The sequence below is a fragment of the Salvelinus fontinalis genome, unplaced genomic scaffold, assembly GCF_029448725.1.
Source record: "Salvelinus fontinalis isolate EN_2023a unplaced genomic scaffold, ASM2944872v1 scaffold_1215, whole genome shotgun sequence".
NCBI lineage: Eukaryota > Metazoa > Chordata > Actinopteri > Salmoniformes > Salmonidae > Salvelinus > Salvelinus fontinalis.
In genome coordinates, this window is record NW_026601424.1 from 28,023 (window position 1) to 48,022 (window position 20,000).

The window sequence follows — 20,000 nt, forward strand, 5'->3', positions numbered from 1 at the left end:
AGTGTCTGATAGAGGAAGAGGATAGAGGGAGAAAGGGAGTGTCTGATAGAGGAAGAGGATAGAGAGAGAAAGGGAGTGTCTGATAGAGGAAGAGGATAGAGGGAGAAAGGGAGTGTCTGATAGAGGAAGAGGATAGAGGGAGAAAGGGAGTGTCTGATAGAGGGAGAAAGGGAGTGTCTGATAGAGGGAGAAAGGGAGTGTCTGATAGAGGGAGAAAGGGAGTGTCTGATAGAGGGAGAAAGGGAGTGTCTGATAGAGGAAGAGGATAGAGAGAGAAAGGGAGTGTCTGATAGAGGGAGAGGATAGAGGGAGAAAGGGAGTGTCTGATAGAGGAAGAGGATAGAGGGAGAAAGGGAGTGTCTGATAGAGGAAGAGGATAGAGGGAGAAAGGGAGTGTCTGATAGAGGAAGAGGATAGAGGGAGAAAGGGTGTGTCTGATAGAGGAAGAGGATAGAGAGAGAAAGGGAGTGTCTGATAGAGGAAGAGGATAGAGAGAGAAAGGGAGTGTCTGATAGAGGAAGAGGATAGAGAGAGAAAGGGAGTGTCTGATAGAGGAAGAGGATAGAGAGAGAAAGGGAGTGTCTGATAGAGGAAGAGGATAGAGGGAGAAAGGGAGTGTCTGATAGAGGAAGAGGATAGAGAGAGAAAGGGAGTGTCTGATAGAAGACAGGAGGATAGAGAGAGAAAGGGAGTGTCTGATAGAAGAGGATAGAGAGAGAAAGGGAGTGTCTGATAGAGGAAGAGGATAGAGAGAGAAAGGGAGTGTCTGATAGAAGACAGGAGGATAGAGAGAGAAAGGGAGTGTCTGATAGAGGAAGAGGATAGAGAGAGAAAGGGAGTGTCTGATAGAAGAGGATAGAGGGAGAAAGGGAGTGTCTGATAGAGGAAGAGGATAGAGAGAGAAAGGGAGTGTCTGATAGAAGACAAGAGGATAGAGGGAGAAAGGGAGTGTCTGATAGAGGAAGAGGATAGAGAGAGAAAGGGAGTGTCTGATAGCGGAAGAGGATAGAGAGAGAAAGGGAGTGTCTGATAGAGGAAGAGGATAGAGGGAGAAAGGGAGTGTCTGATAGAAGAAGAGGATAGAGAGAGAAAGGGAGTGTCTGATAGAAGACAAGAGGATAGAGAGAGAAAGGGAGTGTCCGATAGAGGAAGAGGATAGAGAGAGAAAGGGAGTGTCTGATAGAGGAAGAGGATAGAGGGAGAAAGGGAGTGTCTGATAGAGGAAGAGGATAGAGGGAGAAAGGGAGTGTCTGATAGAGGAAGAGGATAGAGGGAGAAAGGGAGTGTCTGATAGAGGAAGAGGATAGAGAGAGAAAGGGAGTGTCTGATAGAGGAAGAGGATAGAGGGAGAAAGGGAGTGTCTGATAGAGGAAGAGGATAGAGAGAGAAAGGGAGTGTCTGATAGAGGAAGAGGATAGAGAGAGAAAGGGAGTGTCTGATAGAGGAAGAGGATAGAGGGAGAAAGGGAGTGTCTGATAGAGGAAGAGGATAGAGGGAGAAAGGGAGTGTCTGATAGAGGAAGAGGATAGAGGGAGAAAGGGAGTGTCTGATAGAGGAAGAGGATAGAGGGAGAAAGGGAGTGTCTGATAGAGGAAGAGGATAGAGGGAGAAAGGGAGTGTCTGATAGAGGAAGAGGATAGAGAGAGAAAGGGAGTGTCTGATAGAGGAAGAGGATAGAGGGAGAAAGGGAGTGTCTGATAGAGGAAGAGGATAGAGAGAGAAAGGGAGTGTCTGATAGAGGAAGAGGATAGAGGGAGAAAGGGAGTGTCTGATAGAGGAAGAGGATAGAGAGAGAAAGGGAGTGTCTGATAGAGGAAGAGGATAGAGAGAGAAAGGGAGTGTCTGATAGAGGAAGAGGATAGAGGGAGAAAGGGAGTGTCTGATAGAGGAAGAGGATAGAGGGAGAAAGGGAGTGTCTGATAGAGGAAGAGGATAGAGGGAGAAAGGGAGTGTCTGATAGAGGAAGAGGATAGAGGGAGAAAGGGAGTGTCTGATAGAGGAAGAGGATAGAGGGAGAAAGGGAGTGTCTGATAGAGGAAGAGGATAGAGGGAGAAAGGGAGTGTCTGATAGAGGAAGAGGATAGAGGGAGAAAGGGAGTGTCTGATAGAGGAAGAGGATAGAGGGAGAAAGGGAGTGTCTGATAGAGGGAGAAAGGGAGTGTCTGATAGAGGAAGAGGATAGAGGGAGAAAGGGAGTGTCTGATAGAGGAAGAGGATAGAGGGAGAAAGGGAGTGTCTGATTGAGAAAGAGGATAGAGAGAGTGAGGCAGTTCCACAAGCAGACGACAGAAGCGGATTGATCTCTCTCGCGCTATATTCGGTCTTGTCTACCGGGAGATGCTCGAGCGTTCCTGATTTTTCCGCTCTAACCACCGCTAATTCCCGTTAGAGCTCGTTACCTCCACTGTACTGTTTTCGGTAGTTTGAGGGGGGTAAATCGCGTGTCGTCTGTCTGGGAACATAAGGCTAACCAGCGCTGCAGCTCATCTGGATCAGAACCTCACGACTAGAACCACCAGGTCTCCGGTAAAACGGTAAGAAACACCACAGAACCTCCCCGGCGCTCCTTCCGTGATGAATCTGTTAACAGTCTCGTAGCAGCATCATTCGGTCTGTAACCGTCTATACGGCCTATATCATGTCAATCCCTTTAGATGGGCCAGCTGTAATGTAAACATTGGCTGTAGTGTACAAATTCATGAAAACTAAAATGAGCTTGTTTTTTGGTCTTTAATATAATGTTAGGCATTAAGGTTAAACAGTGGTTAGGGTTTAACAATCATATTTGATGACTTTGTGGCGGTGTTGGCGAGTGACCACTGCAGATCTGCCTCCAGAACAACATTCATAAGGGACAACGCGAAAGCTACAGAGCAGCGCCAACGGTTCTACCGTTTTATAACGTGTATTTATTAAAGGGGTTTTTATCAGCATAATGCCATCTCTGGATATTGACGCCATTTCTATTCTCTAGATAAACTCCCGAGGTTCAGCTATTTTCTTTGTTGATCGCGATAATGTGTTATTTCAGGCCAGGATGAGATTATTGGTTTATTTAAATAGGGCAGATGAAAACACGGAGACAGCTGCGTCACTCTAACGCTCTCTGGCTTTGTTGTCTCGACATGACATTTTACATTAAACGTTATCTGTTAAAACGGGGGATTTAACGTTGTGTTCTCTGTAAAAAAAAAAATCGGGGGATTTACCGGAACTGAAGAACAGAACGACTTGTTTTCTTCAGTGAAACGGCAGCTAGTGGTGATGAGCGCGGAGACCGGGAGAACAGAGAATCAGTGACGTCTATAATCATTTTACACTATAAAAAAATTATTATATATAAACACAATCATAGACTTATATAAATATATAACCCCATTTAATCAGAAGTACACTGTATTCGTATTGAGTGTCTATATGTATATATGATCATAGCTGAGCTATGTAATACATCTGTTACTGGTGGGGCTGCTCAGCAAAAGGACCTAATAAAAGGCACATGACCCAGTTATTCAGTCTCTCTCTCACACACACACACACACACACACACACACACACACACGGACACACACACACACACACACACACACACACACACACACACACACACACACACACACACACACACACACACACACACACACACACACACACACACACACACACACACACACGTACGTTCTGGTCATATAGGAGCCTGTCTGGTAGCAGAGTGTAGACTATATATAGATATGTCTGGTAGCAGAGTGTAGACTATATATAGATATGTCTGGTAGCAGAGTGTAGACTATGTATAGATATGTCTGGTAGCAGAGTGTAGACTATGTATAGATATGTCTGGTAGCAGAGTGTAGACTATGTATAGATATGTCTGGTAGCAGAGTGTAATGTGTGTACTATGTAATGTGTGTATATTGTAATGTGTGTATATTGTAATGTGTGTATTATGTAATGTGTGCTATGTAATGTGTGTACTATGTAATGTGTGTATAATGTGTGTAGATGGAGGACTTGGACCTTCCCCAGATGAAGAGAGAGGTGGAGAGTCTTCAGTACCAGCTGGCCATCAACAGAGAGAAATCCTCCATCACTGTTACTGAGTAGGTAGTGTCCTTCTGTGTCCTTCTGGTCTCTATCCCAGTGTCCTTCTGGTCTCTATCCCAGTGTCCTTCTGGTCTATCCCAGTGTCCTTCTGGTCTCTACCCCAGTGTCCTTCTGGTCTCTACCCCAGTGTCTAGTCCTTCTGGTCTCTACCCCAGTGTCCTTCTGGTCTCTACCCCAGTGTCTAGTCCTTCTGGTCTCTACCCCAGTGTCTAGTCCTTCTGGTCTCTACCCCAGTGTCTAGTCCTTCTGGTCTCTATTCCAGTGTCTAGTCCTTCTGGTCTCTACCCCAGTGTCCTTCTGGTCTCTACCCCAGTGTCCTTCTGGTCTCTATCCCAGTGTCCTTCTGGTCTCTATCCCAGTGTCCTTCTGGTCTCTACCCCAGTGTCCTTCTGGTCTCTACCCCAGTGTCCTCCTGGTCTCTATCCCAGTGTCCTTCTGGTCTCTATCCCAGTGTCCTTCTGGTCTCTACCCCAGTGTCCTCCTGGTCTCTACCCCAGTGTCCTTCTGGTCTCTACCCCAGTGTCCTGGTCTCTATCCCAGTGTCCTTCTGGTCTCTACCCCAGTGTCCTTCTGGTCTCTACCCCAGTGTCCTGGTCTCTATCCTAGTGTCCTTCTGGTCTCTATCCCAGTGTCCTTCTGGTCTCTATCCCAGTGTCCTTCTGGTCTCTACCCCAGTGTCCTGGTCTCTATCCCAGTGTCCTTCTGGTCTCTACCCCAGTGTCCTTCTGGTCTCTACCCCAGTGTCCTTCTGGTCTCTATCCCAGTGTCATTCTGGTCTCTATCCCAGTGGCCTTCTGGTCTCTACCCCAGTGTCTAGTCCTTCTGGTCTCTACCCCAGTGTCCTTCTGGTCTCTATCCCAGTGTCTAGTCCTTCTGGTCTCTATCCCAGTGTCTAGTCCTTCTGGTCTCTATCCCAGTGTCCTTCTGGTCTCTACCCCAGTGTCTAGTCCTTCTGGTCTCTACCTCAGTGTCCTTCTGGTCTCTATCCCAGTGTCCTTCTGGTCTCTACCCCAGTGTCTAGTCCTTCTGGTCTCTACCCCAGTGTCCTTCTGGTCTCTATCCCAGTGTCTAGTCCTTCTAGTCTCTACCCCAGTGTCTAGTCCTTCTGGTCTCTACCCCAGTGTCCTTCTGGTCTCTATCCCAGTGTCTAGTCCTTCTAGTCTCTACCCCAGTGTCTAGTCCTTCTGGTCTCTATCCCAGTGTCCTTCTGGTCTCTATCCCAGTGTCTAGTCCTTCTAGTCTCTACCCCAGTGTCTAGTCCTTCTGGTCTATCCCAGTGTCTAGTCCTTCTGGTCTCTACCCCAGTGTCCTGGTCTCTATCCCAGTGTCCTTCTGGTCTCTATTCCAGTGTCTAGTCCTTCTGGTCTCTATCCCAGTGTCTAGTCCTTCTGGTCTATCCCAGTGTCTAGTCCTTCTGGTCTCTACCCCAGTGTCCTGGTCTCTATCCCAGTGTCCTTCTGGTCTCTATTCCAGTGTCTAGTCCTTCTGGTCTCTATCCCAGTGTCTAGTCCTTCTGGTCTCTATCCCAGTGTCCTTCTGGTCTCTATCCCAGTGTCCTTCTGGTCTCTACCCCAGTGTCCTTCTGGTCTCTACCCCAGTGTCTAGTCCTTCTGGTCTCTAGCAACCTTGTCTACATCCGGGATTCAAACCCATCGTGGGTTTTTAAAGGCAAATGTTTCCGCGTTCGGGGAGATCCTATTCACGGTAAACGCTGTCGGCCCAATCAGAACCTTTAAAAACACCTAGATCCTTAACCTGAGACCGGATTGAATCCCAGTGGATCGAGGGGTGTGGTCTAACAGGGTGTGTGTGTGTTCTCTTGGCAGGCTGGTGAAATGGATCGAGGGGTGTGTGTGTGACGACCCATTCCTGAACCCAGAGCTGATGAGGGCCAACCCCTGGGTGGAGAAAGGCAAATGTGTGATCCTCTAACGGACACACACACACGGATACACACACACACACACACACACGGATACACACACACACACACACCGACACAGACACACATTGAGAAACACACACGGATACACACACCAAGTTGTCCCGTCCTATTTATTTGTCCATGTCTATGGTTTTAGTTGAAAGTCGCCCCCTTCCTGTGAGCAACATGTCCTACATTGAAAGTAGTCCCCTTCCTGTGAGCAACATGTCCTACATTGAAAGTAGTCCCCTTCCTGTCAGCAACATGTCCTACATTGAAAGTAGTCCCCTTCCTGTGAGCAACATGTCCTACATTGAAAGTAGTCCCCTTCCTGTCAGCAACATGTCCTACATTGAAAGTAGTCCCCTTCCTGTCAGCAACATGTCCTACATTGAAAGTAGTCCCCTTCCTGTGCGCAACATGTCCTACATTGAAAATAGTCCCCTTCCTGTGAGCAACATGTCCTACATTGAAAGTAGTCCCCTTCCTGTCAGCAACATGTCCTACATTGAAAGCAGCTTTGCAGAGTTCATCTCAGAGCTTTGTTAAAGAACGAGATAGAAGATAGAAGTTTGTTGTTAACTGAATCACACTTTTTATCGGCTTTTTTCCACTGTCAATCAGAATACACTGTTTTTATTGGATGTTTCCACTGTCAATCAGAATACACTGTTTTTATTGGATGTTTCCACTGTCAATCAGAATACACTGTTTTTATTGGATGTTTCCACTGTCAATCAGAATACACTGTTTTTATTGGCTGTTTCCACTGTCAATCAAACATAATAAAGAGGTGGTTTGACAGATTGACTCGTGATAATTTATTGACTAACATTCTAACGTGTATGAGATGGAGTGTGTGTGTACGGTGTGTGTGTGTGTGTGTGTGTGTGTGTGTGTGTGTGTGTGTGAGTTATAGCAGTTCTCTGATGTAGATGTTGCGTCGCACGGCGTTGGACACGCCCTCGTTGAAACGGAACCACACGTCACTGTTGCCAACCGCTGTCCCCATGGCAACCTCCACACACACCTCACCTAGTGACAGAAAGAGACAGTTTACAGTTAAAACACACACAGATACACAGCCTCTACACATTCATATGAACAACGTTCCCTCTATGGGGCGACGCGCAGTAGCCCCCAGACTGAGACAGTAATATCAGCCCCCCAGACTGAGACAGTAGTATCAGCCCCCAGACTGAGACAGTAGTATCAGCCCCCAGACTGAGACAGTAATATCAGCCCCCAGACTGAGACAGTAGTATCAGCCCCCAGACTGAGACAGTAGTATCAGCCCCCAGACTGACAGACGTTAAATGTAATGTTCCCTGAATCAGAGATGCTACGTTAAATGTTCCCTGTACATTCTTATGAACACACTGTAGTTACCTGTAGCGGAGACCACCTGTGGTTTCTCCTTAGGGGCGACGGCTCGGCCAAAGAAATCCACCTCCGGCTGCAGAACACAACATTTTAGTAATTTAGCAGCGTCCTTATCCAGAGCCACAAATACTGTCATTAACCTGGTTTCAGAGTCTAATACACACCACCTGTCATTAACCTGGTTTCAGAGTCTAATACACACCACCTGTCATTAACCTGGTTTCAGAGTCTAATACACACCATCTGTTATTAACCTGGTTTCAGAGTCTAATACACACCACCTGTTATTAACCTGGTTTCAGAGTCTAATACACACCATCTGTCATTAACCTGGTTTCAGAGTCTAATACACACCACCTGTCATTAACCTGGTTTCAGAGTCTAATACACACCATCTGTCATTAACCTGGTTTCAGAGTCTAATACACACCACCTGTCATTAACCTGGTTTCAGAGTCTAATACACACCACCTGTCATTAACCTGGTTTCAGAGTCTAATACACACCACCTGTTATTAACCTGGTTTCAGAGTCTAATACACACCACCTGTCATTAACCTGGTTTCAGAGTCTAATACACACCACCTGTCATTAACCTGGTTTCAGAGTCTAATACACACCACCTGTCATTAACCTGGTTTCAGAGTCTAATACACACCACCTGTCATTAACCTGGTTTCAGAGTCTAATACACACCACCTGTCATTAACCTGGTTTCAGAGTCTAATACACACCACCTGTCATTAACCTGGTTTCAGAGTCTAATACACACCACCTGTCATTAACCTGGTTTCAGAGTCTAATACACACCACCTGTCATTAACCTGGTTTCAGAGTCTAATACACACCATCTGTTATTAACCTGGTTTCAGAGTCTAATACACACCATCTGTCATTAACCTGGTTTCAGAGTCTAATACACACCATCTGTTATTAACCTGGTTTCAGAGTCTAATACACACCATCTGTCATTAACCTGGTTTCAGAGTCTAATACACACCACCTGTCATTAACCTGGTTTCAGAGTCTAATACACACCACCTGTCATTAACCTGGTTTCAGTCTAATACACACCATCTGTCATTAACCTGGTTTCAGAGTCTAATACACACCACCTGTTATTAACCTGGTTTCAGTCTAATACACACCATCTGTCATTAACCTGGTTTCAGAGTCTAATACACACCACCTGTCATTAACCTGGTTTCAGAGTCTAATACACACCACCTGTCATTAACCTGGTTTCAGAGTCTAATACACACCACCTGTCATTAACCTGGTTTCAGAGTCTAATACACACCACCTGTCATTAACCTGGTTTCAGAGTCTAATACACACCATCTGTTATTAACCTGGTTTCAGAGTCTAATACACACCATCTGTCATTAACCTGGTTTCAGAGTCTAATACACACCATCTGTTATTAACCTGGTTTCAGAGTCTAATACACACCATCTGTCATTAACCTGGTTTCAGAGTCTAATACACACCACCTGTCATTAACCTGGTTTCAGAGTCTAATACACACCACCTGTCATTAACCTGGTTTCAGTCTAATACACACCATCTGTCATTAACCTGGTTTCAGAGTCTAATACACACCACCTGTCATTAACCTGGTTTCAGAGTCTAATACACACCACCTGTTATTAACCTGGTTTCAGAGTCTAATACACACCATCTGTCATTAACCTGGTTTCAGAGTCTAATACACACCATCTGTTATTAACCTGGTTTCAGAGTCTAATACACACCATCTGTCATTAACCTGGTTTCAGTCTAATACACACCATCTGTTATTAACCTGGTTTCAGTCTAATACACACCATCTGTCATTAACCTGGTTTCAGTCTAATACACACCACCTGTCATTAACCTGGTTTCAGAGTCTAATACACACCACCTGTCATTAACCTGGTTTCAGAGTCTAATACACACCATCTGTCATTAACCTGGTTTCAGAGTCTAATACACACCATCTGTTATTAACCTGGTTTCAGAGTCTAATACACACCACCTGTTATTAACCTGGTTTCAGAGTCTAATACACACCATCTGTCATTAACCTGGTTTCAGAGTGTAATACACACCATCTGTCATTAACCTGGTTTCAGAGTCTAATACACACCACCTGTCATTAACCTGGTTTCAGAGTCTAATACACACCATCTGTCATTAACCTGGTTTCAGAGTCTAATACACACCACCTGTCATTAACCTGGTTTCAGAGTCTAATACACACCATATGTCATTAACCTGGTTTCAGAGTCTAATACACACCACCTGTCATTAACCTGGTTTCAGAGTCTAATACACACCACCTGTCATTAACCTGGTTTCAGAGTCTAATACACCATCTGTCATTAACCTGGTTTCAGAGTCTAATACACACCATCTGTCATTAACCTGGTTTCAGAGTCTAATACACACCACCTGTCATTAACCTGGTTTCAGAGTCTAATACACACCACCTGTCATTAACCTGGTTTCAGAGTCTAATACCCACCACCTGTCGTTAACCTGGTTTCAGAGTCTAATACACACCATCTGTCATTAACCTGGTTTCAGAGTCTAATACACACCATCTGTCATTAACCTGGTTTCAGTCTAATACACACCATCTGCCATTAACCTGGTTTCAGAGTCTAATACACACCACCTGTCATTAACCTGGTTTCAGAGTGTAATACACACCATCTGTCATTAACCTGGTTTCAGAGTCTAATACACACCATCTGTCATTAACCTGGTTTCAGAGTCTAATACACACCACCTGTCATTAACCTGGTTTCAGAGTGTAATACACACCACCTGTCATTAACCTGGTTTCAGAGTCTAATACACACCATCTGTCATTAACCTGGTTTCAGAGTCTAATACACACCATCTGTCTTTAACCTGGTTTCAGAGTCTAATACACACCATCTGTCTTTAACCTGGTTTCAGAGTCTAATACACACCACCTGTCATTAACCTGGTTTCAGAGTCTAATACACACCATCTGTCATTAACCTGGTTTCAGAGTCTAATACACACCATCTGTCATTAACCTGGTTTCAGTCTAATACACACCATCTGCCATTAACCTGGTTTCAGAGTCTAATACACACCACCTGTCATTAACCTGGTTTCAGAGTCTAATACACACCATCTGTTATTAACCTGGTTTCAGAGTCTAATACACACCACCTGTCATTAACCTGGTTTCAGAGTCTAATACACACCACCTGTCATTAACCTGGTTTCAGAGTCTAATACACACCATCTGTTATTAACCTGGTTTCAGAGTCTAATACACACCATCTGTCATTAACCTGGTTTCAGAGTCTATTACACACCATCTGTCATTAACCTGGTTTCAGTCTAATACACACCATCTGCCATTAACCTGGTTTCAGAGTCTAATACACACCACCTGTCATTAACCTGGTTTCAGAGTGTAATACACACCATCTGTCATTAACCTGGTTTCAGAGTCTAATACACACCATCTGTCTTTAACCTGGTTTCAGAGTCTAATACACACCATCTGTCATTAACCTGGTTTCAGTCTAATACACACCATCTGCCATTAACCTGGTTTCAGAGTCTAATACACACCATCTGTCATTAACCTGGTTTCAGTCTAATACACACCATCTGCCATTAACCTGGTTTCAGAGTCTAATACACACCACCTGTCATTAACCTGGTTTCAGAGTCTAATACACACCATCTGTTATTAACCTGGTTTCAGAGTCTAATACACACCACCTGTCATTAACCTGGTTTCAGAGTCTAATACACACCACCTGTCATTAACCTGGTTTCAGAGTCTAATACACACCATCTGTTATTAACCTGGTTTCAGAGTCTAATACACACCATCTGTTATTAACCTGGTTTCAGAGTCTACTACACACCATCTGTCATTAACCTGGTTTCAGAGTCTAATACACACCACCTGTCATTAACCTGGTTTCAGAGTCTAATACACACCATCTGTCATTAACCTGGTTTCAGAGTCTAATACACACCATCTGTCATTAACCTGGTTTCAGTCTAATACACACCACCTGTCATTAACCTGGTTTCAGAGTCTAATACACACCACCTGTCATTAACCTGGTTTCAGAGTCTAATACACACCATCTGTCATTAACCTGGTTTCAGAGTCTAATACACACCATCTGTCATTAACCTGGTTTCAGAGTCTAATACACACCATCTGTCATTAACCTGGTTTCAGAGTCTAATACACACCACCTGTCATTAACCTGGTTTCAGAGTTTAATACACACCACCTGTCATTAACCTGGTTTCAGTCTAATACACACCATCTGTCATTAACCTGGTTTCAGTCTAATACACACCATCTGTTATTAACCTGGTTTCAGTCTAATACACACCACCTGTCATTAACCTGGTTTCAGAGTCTAATACACACCACCTGTCATTAACCTGGTTTCAGAGTCTAATACACACCATCTGTCATTAACCTGGTTTCAGAGTCTAATACACACCATCTGTCATTAACCTGGTTTCAGAGTCTAATACACACCACCTGTCATTAACCTGGTTTCAGAGTCTAATACACACCATCTGTTATTAACCTGGTTTCAGAGTCTAATACACACCATCTGTCATTAACCTGGTTTCAGAGTCTAATACAAACCACCTGTCATTAACCTGGTTTCAGAGTCTAATACACACCATCTGTTATTAACCTGGTTTCAGAGTCTAATACACACCATCTGTCATTAACCTGGTTTCAGAGTCTAATACACACCATCTGTCATTAACCTGGTTTCAGAGTGTAATACACACCACCTGTCATTAACCTGGTTTCAGAGTCTAATACACACCATCTGTCATTAACCTGGTTTCAGAGTCTAATACACACCACCTGTCATTAACCTGGTTTCAGAGTCTACTACACACCATCTGTCATTAACCTGGTTTCAGAGTCTAATACACACCATCTGTCATTAACCTGGTTTCAGAGTCTAATACACACCATCTGTCATTAACCTGGTTTCAGAGTCTAATACACACCACCTGTTATTAACCTGGTTTCAGAGTCTAATACACACCATCTGTCATTAACCTGGTTTCAGAGTCTAATACACACCACCTGTCATTAACCTGGTTTCAGAGTCTAATACACACCATCTGTCATTAACCTGGTTTCAGAGTCTAATACACACCACCTGTCATTAACCTGGTTTCAGAGTCTAATACACACCATCTGTTATTAACCTGGTTTCAGAGTCTAATACACACCATCTGTCATTAACCTGGTTTCAGAGTCTAATACACACCACCTGTCATTAACCTGGTTTCAGAGTCTAATACACACCATCTGTCATTAACCTGGTTTCAGGGTCTAATACACACCATCTGTCATTAACCTGGTTTCAGAGTTTAATACACACCACCTGTCATTAACCTGGTTTCAGTCTAATACACACCACCTGTCATTAACCTGGTTTCAGAGTCTAATACACACCACCTGTCATTAACCTGGTTTCAGAGTCTAATACACACCATCTGTTATTAACCTGGTTTCAGAGTCTAATACACACCATCTGTCATTAACCTGGTTTCAGAGTCTAATACACACCATCTGTCATTAACCTGGTTTCAGAGTCTAATACACACCACCTGTCATTAACCTGGTTTCAGAGTCTAATACACACCACCTGTCATTAACCTGGTTTCAGAGTCTAATACACACCATCTGTCATTAACCTGGTTTCAGAGTCTAATACACACCACCTGTCATTAACCTGGTTTCAGAGTCTAATACACACCACATGTCATTAACCTGGTTTCAGAGTCTAATACACACCATCTGTTATTAACCTGGTTTCAGAGTCTAATACACACCACCTGTCATTAACCTGGTTTCAGAGTCTAATACACACCACCTGTCATTAACCTGGTTTCAGAGTCTAATACACACCACCTGTCATTAACCTGGTTTCAGAGTCTAATACACACCACCTGTCATTAACCTGGTTTCAGAGTCTAATACACACCATCTGTTATTAACCTGGTTTCAGAGTCTAATACACACCACCTGTTATTAACCTGGTTTCAGAGTCTAATACACACCATCTGTCATTAACCTGGTTTCAAAGCTCCTGGGATCTGGCCTCATCTCTCTCTCTCTCCATCCCTCCATCTTTCTCTCAGTCTCTCCCTCTCTCTCTCTCTCTCTATCCCTCCATCTTTCTCTCAGTCTCTCCCTCTCTCTCTCTCTCTCCATCCCTCCATCTTTCTCTCCCTCCCTCCCGCCCGCCCTCTCTCCATCCCTCCATCTTTCTCTCAGTCTCTCCCTCCCTCCCTCTCTCTCTATCCCTCCATCTTTCTCTCAGTCTCTCCCTCTCTCTCTCTCTCTCCATCCCTCCATCTTTCTCTCCCTCCCTCCCGCCCGCCCTCTCTCCATCCCTCCATCTTTCTCTCAGTCTCTCCCTCCCTCCCTCTCTCTCCATCCCTCCATCTTTCTCTCAGTCTCTCCCTCCCTCCCTCTCTCTCCATCCCTCCATCTTTCTCTCCCTCCCTCCCTCTCTCTCTCTCTCTCTCCATCCCTCCATCTTTCTCTGTCTCTCCCTCCCTCCCTCTCTCTCCATCCCTCCATCTTTCTCTCAGTCTCTCTCTCCCTCCCTCTCTCTCTCCATCCCTCCATCTTTCTCTCAGTCTCTCCCTCCCTCTCTCTCTCCATCCCTCCATCTTTCTCTCCCTCCCTCCCGCCCGCCCTCTCTTTCTCTCTCTCCATCTTTCTCTCGACTATTTGCATTGGCCCCTCCCCCACACCGCTGCTACTCTCTGTTGTCATCATCTATGCATAGTCACTTTAATAATAACTACCTACATGTACATACTACCTCAACTAACCAATGCCCCAGCACATTGACTCTGTACCGGTACCCCCCCCTGTATATAGTCTCCACATTGACTCTACCGGTACCCCCTGTATATAGTCTCCACATTGACTCTACCGGTACCCCCTGTATATAGCCTCCACATTGACTCTACCGGTACCCCCTGTATATAGTCTCCACATTGACTCTACCGGTACCCCCTGTATATAGTCTCCACATTGACTCTGTACCGGTACCCCCTGTATATAGTCTCCACATTGACTCTACTGGTACCCCCTGTATATAGTCTCCACATTGACTCTGTACCGGTACCTCCTGTATATAGTCTCCACATTGACTCTGTACCGGTGCCCCCTGTATATAGCCTCCACATTGACTCTGTACCGGTACACCCTGTATATAGTCTCCACATTGACTCTGTACCGGTACCCCCTGTATATAGCCTCCACATTGACTCTGTACCAGTACCCCCTGTATATAGCCTCCACATTGACTCTGTACCGGTACCCCCTGTATATAGCCTCCACATTGACTCTGTACCGGTACCTCCTGTATATAGTCTCCACATTGACTCTACCGGTACCCCCTGTATATAGTCTCCACATTGACTCTACCGGTACCCCCTGTATATAGCCTCCACATTGACTCTACCGGTACCCCCTGTATATAGTCTCCACATTGACTCTACCGGTACCCCCTGTATATAGTCTCCACATTGACTCTGTACCGGTACCCCCTGTATATAGTCTCCACATTGACTCTACTGGTACCCCCTGTATATAGTCTCCACATTGACTCTGTACCGGTACCTCCTGTATATAGTCTCCACATTGACTCTGTACCGGTGCCCCCTGTATATAGCCTCCACATTGACTCTGTACCGGTACACCCTGTATATAGTCTCCACATTGACTCTGTACCGGTACCCCCTGTATATAGCCTCCACATTGACTCTGTACCAGTACCCCCTGTATATAGCCTCCACATTGACTCTGTACCGGTACCCCCTGTATATAGCCTCCACATTGACTCTGTACCGGTACCTCCTGTATATAGTCTCCACATTGTCTCTGTACCGGTACCCCCTGTATATAGCCTCCACATTGACTCTGTACCGGTACCCCCTGTATATAGCCTCCACATTGACTCTGTACCGGTACCCCCCTGTATATAGCCTCCACATTGACTCTGTACCGGTACCCCCTGTATATAGCCTCCACATTGACTCTGTACCGGTACCCCCTGTATATAGCCTCCACATTGACTCTGTACCGGTACCCCCTGTATACAGCCTCCACATTGACTCTACCGGTACCCCCTGTATACAGCCTCCACATTGACTCTGTACCGGTACCCCCTGTATATAGCCTCCACATTGACTCTGTACCGGTACCCCCTGTATACAGCCTCCACATTGACTCTGTACCGGTACCCCCTGTATATAGCCTCCACATTGACTCTACCGGTACCCCCCCCCCCCCCCCCCTGTATATAGCCTCCACATTGACTCTGTACCGGTACCCCCTGTATATAGCCTCCACATTGACTCTGTACCGGTGCCTCCTGTATATAGCCTCCACATTGACTCTGTACCGGTACCCCCTGTATATAGCCTCCACATTGACTCTGTACCGGTGCCCCCTGTATATAGCCTCCACATTGACTCTGTACCGGTACCCCCTGTATATAGCCTCCACACTGACTCTGTACCGGTACCCCCTGTATATAGCCTCCACATTGACTCTGTACCGGTACCCCCTGTATATAGCCTCCACACTGACTCTGTACCGGTACCCCCTGTATATAGCCTCCACATTGACTCTGTACCGGTACCCCCTGTATATAGCCTCCACATTGACTCTGTACCGGTACCCCCTGTATATAGCCTCCACACTGACTCTGTACCAGTACCCCCTGTATATAGCCTCCACATTGACTCTGTACCGGTACCCCCTGTATATAGCCTCCACATTGACTCTGTACCGGTACCCCCTGTATATAGCCTCCACATTGACTCTGTACCAGTACCCCCTGTATATAGTCTCCACATTGACTCTGTACCGGTACCCCTGTATATAGCCTCCACATTGACTCTGTATCGGTACCCCCTGTATATAGCCTCCACATTGACTCTGTACCGGTACCCCCTGTATATAGCCTCCACATTGACTCTGTACCGGTACCCCCTGTATATAGCCTCCACACTGACTCTGTACCGGTACCCCCTGTATATAGCCTCCACACTGACTCTGTACCGGTACCCCCTGTATATAGCCTCCACATTGACTCTGTACCGGTACCCCCTGTATATAGCCTCCACATTGACTCTGTACCGGTACCCCCTGTATATAGCCTCCACATTGACTCTGTACCGGTACCCCCTGTATATAGTCTCCACATTGACTCTACCGGTACCCCCTGTATATAGCCTCCACATTGACTCTGTACCGGTGCCCCCTGTATATAGCCTCCACATTGACTCTATACCGGTACCCCCCTGTATATAGCCTCCACATTGACTCTGTACCGGTACCCCCTGTATATAGCCTCCACATTGACTCTGTACCGGTACCACCTGTATATAGCCTCCACATTGACTCTGTACCGGTACACCCTGTATATAGCCTCCACGTTGACTCTGTACCGGTACCCCCTGTATATAGCCTCCACATTGACTCTATACCAGTACCCCCTGTATATAGCCTCCACATTGACTCTGTACCGGTACCCCCTGTATATAGCCTCCACATTGACTCAGTACCGGTACCCCCTGTATATAGTCTCCACATTGTTATTTTACTGCTGATCTTTAATTACTTGTTACTTTTATCTCTTATACTTATCAGGATTTTTTTTAAACTGCACTGTTGGTTCGGGCTGTAAATCAGCGTTTCACTGTGAGGTACCTGTCACTAATAAAATTTGGCACATGTCACTAATAAAATTGGATTTGATCTAGGATATAACTGTCCATATAATCTGATTCATTCTGATCTAGGATCAGATCCATATTATCTGATTCATTCTGATCTAGGATCAGATCCATATAATCTGATTCATTCTGATCTAGGATCAGATCCATATAATCTGATTCATTCTGATCTAGGATCAGATCCATATTATCTGATTCATTCTGATCTAGGATCAGATCCATATAATCTGATTCATTCTGATCTAGGATCAGATCCATATAATCTGATTCATTCTGATCTAGGATCAGATCCATATAATCTGATTCATTCTGATCTAGGATCAGATCCATATAATCTGATTCATTCTGATCTAGGATCAGATCCATATTATCTGATTCATTCTGATCTAGGATCAGATCCATATAATCTGATTCATTCTGATCTAGAATCAGATCCATATAATCTGATTCATTCTGATCTAGGATCAGATCAATATAATCTGATTCATTCTGATCTAGGATCAGATCCATATAATCTGATTCATTCTGATCTAGGATCAGATCCATATAATCTGATTCATTCTGATCTAGGATCAGATCCATATAATCTGATTCATTCTGATCTAGGATCAGATCCATATAATATGATACATTCTGATCTAAGATCAGATCCGCCCCCGTGCATATTATCTGATTCATTCTGATCTAGGATCTGATGTAAAAGGACAATTACTCTGAGATGCTGTGTGAATCCTCTATTCAAATAGAGGTGTGTGAATACTGTGTGTGTGAATACCGGTAATCCTCTTTTCAAAAAAAGGTGTGTGAATACTGGTAATCCTCTATTCAAATAGAGGTGTGTGAATACTGGTAATCCTCTATTCAAATAGAGGTGTGTGAATACTGGTAATCCTCTATTCAAATAGAGATGTGTGAATACTGGTAATCCTCTATTCAAATAGAGGTGTGTGAATACTGGTAATCCTCTATTCAAATAGAGGTGTGTGAATACCGGTAATCCTCTTTTCAAATAGAGGTGTGTGAATACCGGTAATCCTCTTTTCAAATAGAGGTGTGTGAATACTGGTAATCCTCTTTTCAAATAGAGGTGTGTGAATACTGGTAATCCTCTATTCAAATAGAGGTGTGTGAATACTGGTAATCCTCTATTCAAATAGAGGTGTGTGAATACTGGTAATCCTCTATTCAAATAGAGGTGTGTGAATACTGGTAATCCTCTATTCAAATAGAGGTGTGTGAATACTGGTAATCCTCTATTCAAATAGAGGTGTGTGAATACTGGTAATCCTCTATTCAAATAGAGGTGTGTGAATACTGGTAATCCTCTATTCAAATAGAGGTGTGTGAATACTGGTAATCCTCTATTCAAATAGAGGTGTGTGAATACTGGTAATCCTCTATTCAAATAGAGGTGTGTGAATACTGGTAATCCTCTATTCAAATAGAGGGTTGTGAATACTGGTAATCCTCTATTCAAATAGAGGTGTGTGAATACCGGTAATCCTCTTTTCAAATAGAGGTGTGTGAATACTGGTAATCCTCTATTCAAATAGAGGTGTGTGAATACTGGTAATCCTCTATTCAAATAGAGGTGTGTGAATACCGGTAATCCTCTATTCAAATAGAGGTGTGTGAATACTGGCAATCCTCTATTCAAATAGAGGTGTGTGAATACTGTGTGTGTGAATACTGGTAATCCTCTATTCAAATAGAGGTGTGTGAATACTGGTATTTCTCTATTCAAATAGAGGTGTGTGAATACTGGTATTTCTCTATTCAAATAGAGGTGTGTGAATACTGTGTGTGTGAATACTGGTAATCCTCTATTCAAAAAGAGGTGTGCGAATACTGGTAATCCTTTTATCAAATAGAGGTGTGTGAATACTGTGTGTGTGAATACTGGTACTCCTCTATTCAAATAGAGGAGTGAAAACCGGTAATCCTCTTTTCAAATAGAGGTGTGAATACAGGTAATCCTCTTTTCAAATAGAGGTGTGAATACTGCAAATCCTCTATTCACATAGAGGTGTGTGAATACTATGTGTGTGAATACCGGTAATCCTCTATTCAAATAGAGGTGTGTGAATACTGGTAATCCTCTATTCAAATAGAGGTGTGTGAATACTGGTAATCCTCTATTCAAATAGAGGTGTGTGAATACTGGTAATCCTCTATTCAAATAGAGGTGTGTGAATACTGGTAATCCTCTATTCAAATAGAGGTGTGTGAATAATGGTAATCCTCTATTCAAATAGAGGTGTGTGAATACTGGTAATCCTCTATTCAAATAGAGGTGTGTGAATACTGGTAATCCTCTATTCAAATAGAGGTGTGTGAATACTGTGTGTGTGAATACTGGTAATCCTCTATTAAAATAGAGGTGTGTGAATACTGGTAATCCTCTATTCAAATAGTGGTGTGTGAATACTGTGTGTGTGAATACCGGTAATACTCTATTCAAATAGAGGTGTGTGAATACTGGTAATCCTCTTCAAACAGAGGTGTGAATACTGTGTGTGTGAATACTGGTAATCCTCTTTTCAAATAGAGGTGTGTGAATACTGGTAATCCTCTTTTCAAATAGAGGTGTGTGAATACTGTGTGTGTGAATACTGGTAATCCCCTTCAAATAGAGGTGTGTGAATACTGGTAATCCTCTTTTCAAATAGAGGTGTGTGAATACTGGTAATCCTCTTTTCAAATAGAGGTGTGTGAATACTGTGTGTGTGAATACTGGTAATCCTCTATTCAAATAGAGGTGTGTAAATACTGGTAATCCTCTATTCAAATA

At 44.2% G+C, this 20,000-nt stretch overlaps 2 protein-coding genes across 3 annotated transcripts in view; one reads left to right on the forward strand and one right to left on the reverse strand.

Moving 5' to 3' along the window:
• Window positions 1-2,194: 2,194 nt before the first annotated feature.
• LOC129848834 (guanine nucleotide-binding protein G(I)/G(S)/G(O) subunit gamma-13-like) lies at window positions 2,195-6,583 on the forward strand. The gene is made up of 3 exons (XM_055915923.1): window positions 2,195-2,534; window positions 4,003-4,100; window positions 5,931-6,583. The coding sequence occupies exons 2-3, from the start codon at window positions 4,003-4,005 to the stop codon at window positions 6,034-6,036; spliced, it is 204 nt and encodes a 67-aa protein (XP_055771898.1). The 5' UTR covers window positions 2,195-2,534; the 3' UTR covers window positions 6,037-6,583.
• Window positions 6,584-6,708: 125 nt separating this feature from the next.
• The window catches only part of LOC129848833 (chromosome transmission fidelity protein 18 homolog), a 15,913-nt gene continuing 2,621 nt past the window's right edge, over window positions 6,709-20,000 (reverse strand). For both annotated transcript variants that reach the window (XM_055915922.1, XM_055915920.1), the window contains exons 4-5: window positions 7,418-7,484; window positions 6,709-7,063 (exon numbers count right to left, since the gene is read on the reverse strand). In XM_055915922.1, the coding sequence (XP_055771897.1) occupies window positions 6,942-7,063; window positions 7,418-7,484 (189 nt within the window). In that variant the 3' untranslated portion in view covers window positions 6,709-6,941. The remainder of the gene's footprint in view (window positions 7,064-7,417; window positions 7,485-20,000) is intronic.